Source organism: Otolemur garnettii, unplaced genomic scaffold (assembly GCF_000181295.1).
Source record: "Otolemur garnettii isolate 467f Iridium unplaced genomic scaffold, OtoGar3 scaffold00046, whole genome shotgun sequence".
NCBI lineage: Eukaryota > Metazoa > Chordata > Mammalia > Primates > Galagidae > Otolemur > Otolemur garnettii.
In genome coordinates, this window is record NW_003852441.1 from 3,434,734 (window position 1) to 3,444,625 (window position 9,892).

The 9,892-nt window shown below is 38.0% G+C and overlaps 1 protein-coding gene across 3 annotated transcripts in view; it reads right to left on the minus strand.

Moving 5' to 3' along the window:
* Positions 1–6,021: 6,021 nt before the first annotated feature.
* Positions 6,022–9,892, minus strand: part of ZNF286A (zinc finger protein 286A) — a 16,044-nt gene continuing 12,173 nt past the window's right edge. Inside the window, exon 4 of one of the 3 annotated variants that reach the window (XM_023514022.1) lies at positions 6,022–7,936. In XM_023514022.1, the coding sequence (XP_023369790.1) occupies positions 6,641–7,921 (1,281 nt within the window). In that variant the 5' untranslated portion in view covers positions 7,922–7,936 and the 3' untranslated portion in view covers positions 6,022–6,640. The remainder of the gene's footprint in view (positions 7,937–9,892) is intronic. The other 2 variants (XM_023514021.1, XM_012805974.2) reach the window with 2 other exon arrangements.

A 9,892-nucleotide genomic window follows, 5' to 3' on the forward strand; every position in this document is an offset into this window, starting at 1 on the left:
ACTGCGAGCCCTTGTTGTGGGGGAGGGGACTCCCGTCCGCTTGGTGGTGGATTTTGTACCTTTTGGTTGTATTTCTGGGGTTGCTGCTCGCCTCAGGAAGGTTGACGTGCACTCTTGTCTCTTGTCTCTGCTCCAAACCATCAGCCAATTTGCTAAGCTTCTGTCCTTTCAGCCTCCTTCTGGACGGGAGCTTCTGTAAAAAGCTGGCTGCAGTCCGCCATCTTGGCTCCGCCCCCTGCTTCTTATTTTTATATGTCACAGAAGAATAAGTCTAATTTTGCATGATGTTAATGTATATGTTCACTTAATTTTTAAATTTGGAAGTGATCTGAAACTTAAGGAAAAGATGTAGTAGAATTACAAAGGATGTCCATGTTCTTTTTAATCAGATTCTTATATTGTCAGCATTTTATCCTGTTTGTTTTATCATTTTCTGTAAGTAAATTTTTTTTCTGACTCACTTGAGAATAAATTGTATACATTATGGGTATTTATCCCCAGATACTTTAATGTGGTATAGTTATCAACAGCAGTAAATTTAACATCAATACAATACTGTTATCTATTCTATTGCTTGTATTCCAGTTCTGAACCAATAATATCCTTTGTAGGATTTTTGCTTTTATATAAGACCCAATCATATTGTGTTTAGTTGTGGTATCTCTTTAGTCTTTTTAAATCTGAAACAATTATTGACTTTTCTTTGTCTTTAGTGACATGAACATTTTTGAAGAATGTAGTCCTTTTGTTTTCAGTAGTCCTTGAGACTTGTAAAATAATTTCACTGTGATTAATTCCAGTGAAATTATTATGTATTCCTAGCCAGAATATTATATGAGTTATATCATATCCTTTTCATGGTGTTGCCTCTGAGGCCCACAGTGCTGTAATGGTAGCTTCCTGGTTATTTAAGGTACCAACTTCTCTCACCATGAAAAGCTGGGTTAGGTCCCTCTTGTGTTTCTATAATCTTAAAATGCAGTGTTTTTCAACCTTTTTAATCTCTCTGCACACTTGAACCTATTAAACTTCCCTGGCAGACTTAAATGATGTTGATCAGAAAACAGAGTTTAAAAAGAACATACTGTGCTTTGAACTTCTTTTGAAAATAATTAATGTTTTTTAAAATTTTTCATGGCACTCCTAAGATCCTCTCATGGCACACTGGTCAAAAACCACTCCTCTAATGCATTCCTGTAGAACATCACTTCTAATACCAGATTGTAATTACCTGTTTACTCTCTCTTTGCTAAAAGCAGGGACTCTATCTTAATAATCATTGTTTTATCACTGGCACCTAACATATAGTGCTTGACACACAGTAGTAGCTCAGAAACACTTGCTGAACAGTTCTGGGTGGAGTGTAGACAAGGAAGCAAGCTGCTGATGTAAATAAACACTGTTGATCATTAAAAGCAAGGGGTTCAAATTGTTAGGCCAGGATGCCAGGGATCTCGTATACCTGGCCTCTGACATCAGTCCAAAGGATATTAGGAGGAATGCCAAAAATCGTAATGACTTTGTGGAGAAGTGAGCAGCGTGTTGGCAGATGTTAACAAATGGGGTGTGAGGATAAGGGGATTAGGGTCAGAAAAGATATTTGTATATAAAGACTGGTGTGGATATTTTTTAAAAGGCAAGGATGCTGTCTTCTACTAATCCTCTTGTGTGCGGAGAGTAGGAGAGGGAGTCTCCTCCCCTGCACACAGCTGCAAAAAAGATGCTATTTCCTGGTCCTCACCAGGAAGATTGGACGGGGGCATGTGACTTGCTTTGGAGGATAAAATTGTGAGTAGAAGTGAAGTATGTCTGTGTAAGACCCGTTAGCTCCCTCCTTTCTTCCAGTATGGCAAATATTTGAGATGATGGCTGTTTCATCAGCTTGGGTCCCTGAATGACTATGATGAGGAGAACCTTCCATGCCACCCCACAATGAACAGGTCACACAAACAAGCATCAAGAATTGGCAACCTAGTTGGGCACAGTGGCTCACAGCTGTAATCTTAGCACTCTGAGAGGCTGAGGTGGGTGGATTGCTTGAGCTCCTGAGTTGGAGACCAGCTTGAGCAAGAAGGAGACCCTGTCTCTGCTAAAAACAGAAAACTAGCTGGGCATCATGGTAGGTGCCTGAGTCATAGCTATTCAGGAAGCTGAGGCAGGAGGATTGTTTGAACCCAAGAGTTTGAAGTTGCTGTGGGCTGTGATGCCACAGCACTCAACCTAGGGTGTTGGAGTGAGACTCTGTCTCCAAAGAAAGAAAGAAAAAGAAAAGAATTGGCATCCTAGGTCTTTTCCTTGTTGGAACAATGAGGGGGCCATTCCCAGTGTACGGTAAATGTATTTATCTTGTTCTGTAAACCTGGATCTTTCTCTTGCACTGCAAACTTACATTTGTCTTCTTCAATAAACTTTGTTTCAAGCTTGAAGAAGAAAAAAGAATTGGCATCCTAGTGAGAAGGCCAAGATAGACATGACCTTGCTGTGACTTCATAATCTCATTCAATGATGAGAAAATCTGGGAGATCTTTCTCTGTAGGAGGCAGGGAGAGATACCACATACCACATCCTCTCTCTCATGTTTATCTCTCTTAAAATTGGCAAAACTGGTAAGACTCTGCTCTGAAATGACAAAAAAAGTGAGAACATGTCTAAGAAATAAAAACAATGACAGACTTTTAAAACATAACTGAACTAGTTAATTAAAAATGAATTTGGATGATGTTTGGTATTGGTATTGGATGATGTTTGGTATATTTTTATACTTTTATGTGATGCTACATTGTCTTCCTCCAAACCAGATGTAATTCAAAGTTAACATTATATCAGGTTTTTTCTTCTTTTTCTGTCTCCTTGTCTTCCTCCTCCATTTTCTTCTTGTTTTTAGATCCTATTTTGCCTAGTTATAACCATGACTTTTATATGAAGTTTTATACGAAGTTCTTCCCTCTGTCTTCCCCCTGTTGTCTCTACTAAGTGAATGGTGCCTGTACGTGGTCTGAAAACTCAACACTTTTTGGTAGAAACAACTTTCCTCTACTTCTTTCTCATGGCTGCTAAAGGTATTTCCTACCATCTCTTTCCAGAAGTTGTGAAACCCAGATGAACTAGAGAAGTGACTGATTTCCTTGGTAATATGGAAATATTTTATGGTTGATCCTTCATTACATCTGAAAACATGCTTAAATCAGAATTTGAAAGCAATTTACAACATCTCTGACAAAACATAAACAATATATTTATTGACAACAAGCCAATAAGAGCAGTTGAATTTAGTTTACAGATAACAAAATACACTTGAAATGCATAACATAACATGTAGTCAGGTTGAACATCAGGCATTAAAAGGGCAAACACCAAAATGCCAAGAGCCAGAGTTCCCTGTAAAACTAGCTTGGAGCAAATCCATTAACACTATTTAAACTGCAATCAGATTGCAAACATGAGTCTCTAAAATCATCAGATAGCTCCTGGGTAAGTGAAACTCAGAAGGAAAAAATCATTTTCCAGGAGGTCTCAAGAAGGCTTTGTGGGGAATAGCACCAGATGGAAGCAAGAGCAGAAAGAATTGAAGCCCTGTCTCTGTAAGCCAGAGAGCAGGGTGGCCACAGTTCATCGGTCAACAAAAGGTATAGATTACATTTACTCTTTTAAGTCACTTCTACTGACTCATCCTTAGCCACACACAGCAGGTAAGTGTGTTTGGGGGGGGGGGACTTTCTATATAGTGACTTATTGTGTGCCAGGTCTTTTATACATGTTATCTTATTTAATCCTCATGACAATCCTATGAGAAAGGAATGATTTATTCCCATAGTCGAAACCCAGTACAGATAAGGAAACAGATTCAGAAAGAGTAAGCAGCTTTTTAATGCCACATCACTGGCTAATATGAGGGTAGAAGAATTCAAACTCAACTTTGAAAAGCCCAATTTGGTCTTATTTTCTTAGTCAAATTTTGGCCTCCAAACAAATTTGTTTTTACTCAAGCACTTGGCATACTGAAAAAGTTTCAGTAATTTCAGTTATCTTAATGATATATGGTAACATCCTAGGGTTAGGAGTATATGGATACATCATCCTATCTCTTATTTCCTAACCCCAATTCTCTCTCTCTCTCTCTCACACACACATATACACACACACTGTGGTAACCTTAAAAATAGAGTGACAGGACTATCGAGTTACTGATCAGTACCACTGGGAGTGTTTATCTGTCCTGCTCTGCTTCCCAGTCTGGCCTATGAGGGTAACTACTATGGTTTTAGTCTCTACTGAAGGATAAATTCACCACCACCACTTTTCCATTCTACCCTATTGTTCTGACTGGTTTAATCCCTCTATCCCACCTTTTGACATGGATGCTCTAACACAGGGGCTGGCAAACATTTTCTGCAGAGACAAGTAGTACCTACTTAGGCTTTCTGGGATATATGATCTTCTGTGGATGATAACTGCCACCCCAACCTTCCCAACTCCTGTGTTGAAGCCTAACCAACTATGTGATGGCATTAGGTGGGGACTTTGGGAGGTGATTAGGTCATGAGGATGGAGCCCTCATATATGTGATCAGTGCCCTTACAATGGGCTGAAGAGACCAGAGTCCCCCCCCCCCCTTCTACCATGTGAAGATACAGCAAAAAGGTGCCTTCTAGTAGCCAAGAAGCAGGCCCTCACCAGCTCCTGAATCTGCTGGTGTCTTGGTCTCAGATTTCCCAGCTCCCAGAACTGTGAGTAAATTTCTACTATTTAGAAGCCACTCAGTTAATGGTTACAGCCCAGAAACACAACGTGTGCTGCAGCTACTCAGTTCCACCATGGCACACAAAAATAGCCAAAGACAACATATAAATGATGAGAGTGGCTAAGCACTAAAACCTTTTATTTACATATACATGGGTGGTAGGCCAGAGTTGGTCCACGAGTTCAAGCCATAGTCAATTTCTGCTGTAAACCCTTACTACTGAATAATAAAGTAACATCAGACCTGAGCCCTTTCCCCTGTGTTTTGTTGAGTCATTCTCCTACCCTAACCTCGTAAATCCTAAGCCTTCCCCCAGAATGGGACCCCCTTCAATGTGTTCTTTCTTGTTCATTCTAAAATCTCTTCACAAGGACTCCTTTTACTTGTTTCCTCTGATTTCTACCATTGCTGGATTTATACTGCATCCACCTTTAATGAGTGTAGTTTCTGATAACTCTTTTGTAAACTCTATCCCTCTAATTTTCCTCAGTCATTAAACTAAGTCTAATTAGAGGAAATTATAAGTAACAGGGATAATGTGAAAAGGGCAAAGTTTGGACTGGTCAGGAATTCAGGAGAGAAGAAATCTGTGATTAATGACGTTTTTGCTACCATTTTCTATAGTTTTCTTTTGACCATGTAATAGAATGATGATAAAAAATGACATCTGTTTTACTAAGCATTTATTTGAGCTTTGCTTTTACGTTTCTAATCCCACTACTGGTCTGTAGTCATCCATGTAACTCACACTATTACATCACTGTGGTTTCATGTCTATCTCATTTAGGGCTCTGGGATAAATACCAACCAACATATAGAGAACAAGAACACCAACGTGGGGGCAAATATCTTCAGATGAAGAGATGAGAGAGATGGCAACTCCTTCATGAAGGGAAGCTGCTTATCCACAAGTGAGTCACGTAAGGACCATACACCTGATAGGACAAAGTATGGCCTGGTGTCTCACAGTTGCTTCAGTTCTTCTTGTCTAAATATTGAGCCCATCAAACTTTCAGCTCTCTATATCCCTGGGTTTTTTCTCCATGTGACACAGCATAGCTTACAGAAAGCTTAATAATGTAGAGAAATGAAGTCTCTCTGACACTGCAATTATAGAAAACTAACGATCCATTCAATGTCAAGAATAAAAAGAAACAGGAATTTGATTAACAAAATAGTCAGGATCTTGACACATTTTCTACTTTGGGGTTACTCCCAGGGAAATGGAAAATGAAAGCTCTTCACAAAAGAGGGATGACAATTATATACATCTATCACCAACATAATCCATGTGAAGTCAACTTAGAATGTTCTGTAAATATAAATAGCTATGTTCATCACATTAGACAGCAGCTTTCAGAGGAAGGGAATCCCAAACAGTTTTCAACTCAATCTTTTAGTTTTTACAATTAATATAAAAGGACATTCCTGGAGAAATAGCACCATCTGAATACTTAGATCTCTATGAGGGATTCAAAGAGTAACACATAACACTGTTGTGTCTTCCTGATTATTACATAAACCCTAAGACTAACCTACCGTATAAGAATTTCCTTACCAAGTGAGAGGCTACAACAAAGCTCTGACATGACCACAGGAGGGGAAGATTAGATTTCACAATGTTTATACTGACACACACACACACACAAGGATTTCTTGAATTTCTGTGAATACTCATTTGAGAAGTTGGCAATTAAAATTTGGGAATCTCTGGCTGAAAGTTTTGATAATTATCAAATTAATAGAATAAGGAAGTCAATGGCTCAAAACTATGTATTATGTGAATAAAATTAGATGTAAAGAACAGACCCACAAGTCTATCATATGGATCTTCCACCAAAACACTCAGGTATTTACTGATAAAACCAACTTACATTTCCTAACATTCAGTAACCTTTTTTAGGGTTGCTCTTCAGCATGAATTCTTTGATGTCTGATGAGGGAAGAACTGCACTTAAAGCTTTTCCCACACTCACTACATCTAAAGGGCTTCTCTCCAGTATGAGTTCTCTGATGTTGAATGAGAGCTGATGAATGAATGAAGGCTTTTCCACATTCATTACATTTATAGGGCTTCTTTCCAATATGAATTCTTTGATGCTTAGCAAAATTTGAACTCCGACTAAAGGTTTTCCCACATTCATTACATTTATAGGGTTTCTCTCCAGTATGAATTCTTTGATGCTGAACAAGATGTGTACTCTGACTGAAAGTTTTTCCACATTCACTACATTCATATGGCTTTTCTCCAGTATGAATTCTCTGATGCTTAGTTAGGGATGAGCAATGGCTAAAGGCTTTTCCACATTCTTGACATTTATAGGGTTTCTCTCCAGTATGAGTTCTTTGATGTTTAATGAGTGCTGAGGAATGAATGAAAGCTTTATCACATTCATTACATTCATAAGGCTTCACTCCAGTATGAATCAACTGATGCTGCACAAGATGTGTACTTCGATTAAAACCCTTCCCACACTCATTGCATTCATAAGGTCTCTCTCCAATGTGAATTCTCTGATGTATTGCAAGAGATGAGCTTTCTGTGAAGGTTTTCTTGCATTCACTGCACTCAAAGAGAATTCTAGTATGAGTTCTCTGATGTTTAGTTAAATTAGCTCTGTGGCTGAAAGATTTCCCACATTCATCGCAGGTATATGGTTTCTCTCCAGTGTGGACTCTCTGGTGTCGAATTAGCACTGAATGGTAGGTGAAGAGTTCACCACAATCATTACATTTATGAGGCTTTTTCTCTTTATAAGTCCTCTGCATTTTTATTAAGTTTGATTTCTGTTTCAATCTTTTTTCAAGTGTATGAAAGGTACAGGATCTTTTGGGAGCTCTGTGGTCAGTCACAAGGACAGACTTCTGACTGAAGTTCTTCCAGTACACATCATGCTCATGACCTCCTTCTTCAGGGAGTGAATTCACATGAGCAAGCATTTCCCTCAAATGTCTTTCCTGATTTCCTTGCTGATTCTCTAACCAATTTTCACATTCAATTGCTGTTTCCAAGTTGGAGTCATAGACACTCTTCTTCGTCAGTCTGTCTATAAATGCAACCTGGCATGACTCCTCTTTGGAAAAATCTTGCACTGAAGTTGAATCCTTGCTCTTGGGTCTAGCCTCCACGTCTGAAAGACATTGGAAATGCAAATTCCTTTTGTTTTTTTTTCTGTGCATAACAAAAAGGCCATTCTGAAACAGGTAAGAGTTAATGAAAGTGAAAAGCATGCCTTCAAGGAGCAAGTTGATTTGACTCTTGATGGTGACTTGCAAAGATGGAGGGAAATAAATGTTCTGAATATATAGAGAAAATGAGTACACTCTGTCTAGGAAAGTCAGAAGAGGGGAAAGATGACCAGACAGAGCAAAGAAGAAGAGACGCAGATGAAGTAATCTATCAGTGGATGAACGGGCAATAAATACAATAGATCAGGAAGGAGGGAAACAACTTTATATATGACACCTACTGTTGTAATAAATATCTATACAGCTATCAATTTAGTTTAGAGTACTGTTATGACTTCTAAGTTTCCAGGCTTTCAATCCTATTCACATTCAAATGTACATTGTACTGTCAGTTTTTAATCTTCCTATGAATGCTTTTATGATATGTCCCTGATCTAAAATTTCCTATGATCACCCAAAGACATAAAGGCAAATATAAGAAATGATACACACACAAGGCTGCAATGATGACTGAGGTAGCAAAGACAGGTACTGTCTTCAATATCCTGCCATAGAGAAATGACTGAATATATAGCACATACATGCAATGGAGTACTATACACTTTTTTAAAAATGAGAAAGATCTTTATATGTTGCTATGAAGTGATCACCATGACACGCTAACTTAAAAAAATGCAAGGTGTAAATAAGCACACATAGTTCACTATTTCTAGTGTATCAAAAATGGGAGAATACAAATATATATATTGTACAATTCAGTTTGAGAACTCATTCCAAACAAAGTGCTACATATCTCACTGCCGAATATCACTATAGTCACCTTCAAGGTACTCCCCTTGGGAAGCTATGTCACAATACCAATGCCTAGTCCCCACCCTCCAAAGTACTTTTAGAACACTTTTTCTGGAATGACTAGCAGAGCTGTCATTGTATGAGGTCTGACAATTAAGTCTGCAAACTCATCCTTAAAAAAGTGCTACACAGCTCAGGGCTGAATATCATTATGCAGCCCAGGAGAGTACTTTGAATGTGACCATTGTGATATTCAGCAATGAGGCATGTAGCACTTTTACTAGGATGAGTTCTCAAACTTAAATGTCCAACCTTGTGTATGTATGTATACGTGTGTGTACGAATATAAAATTTGGTAATATTTTCAAAGACCAAAAAAGGACAAATAAAAAACTAGTAAGAATGTTTACCTATAGGGAAAATATCACAACAGAGGAGAAGAGAGGGGGCAGGGATGAGAGCTAAGTCTCTTTAAATATGTCCAAAATAACTATATTGAAATTGTTATATATGTGATATATGTAAACTATTTAATAAAGATAAACAGTGTGGTTTAAGGGAATAAACATCAGTGAAATAGAATAAATAAACTCAAATATATATAAGAATTAAGTAATATGAAGCTGATATTTTGGTGAACGAAAGATTTTTTTCCCAATAAATGGTGCCATGACAACTAATTAACCATTTAAAAGAAAATTAAGATAGATGTGCTGCTCATTTCATATACTCAAATAAATTCTATTTCTTACCTATCTAGTCATCTTCTATCCATTTTATTCAACAACTTTTTATTGAATGTTTACCATGTGCAAAAGGCTCTGTGCTAGTAACTAGGGAAAAACACAGTCACTGTGTCTGGAGGAAGAGAGAATTTAACACTCACAAATAAATAAATAAATATAAAAGTGTACCTGTTGAAATACTTTGAAATAAAAGCCAAATGATGCTATGAAAAAATACAAGAGAGGGCATAAGAGGGGAAGGTGTCCCTGAGGAAGAGCCTCAGTGAATGGAATGAGATGAGTGTTAGAATCAGTGCTGGAGTGAATGTTTCAGGTGACAGATACAAAAGCACTGGTGTAAGCATTACCTGAGCTAAGAGGAATAGTCCAGAAAAACATAGTGGTTAAGAATGTGGACTCTGTAGGCTCAGCAGCTATAGCTCAG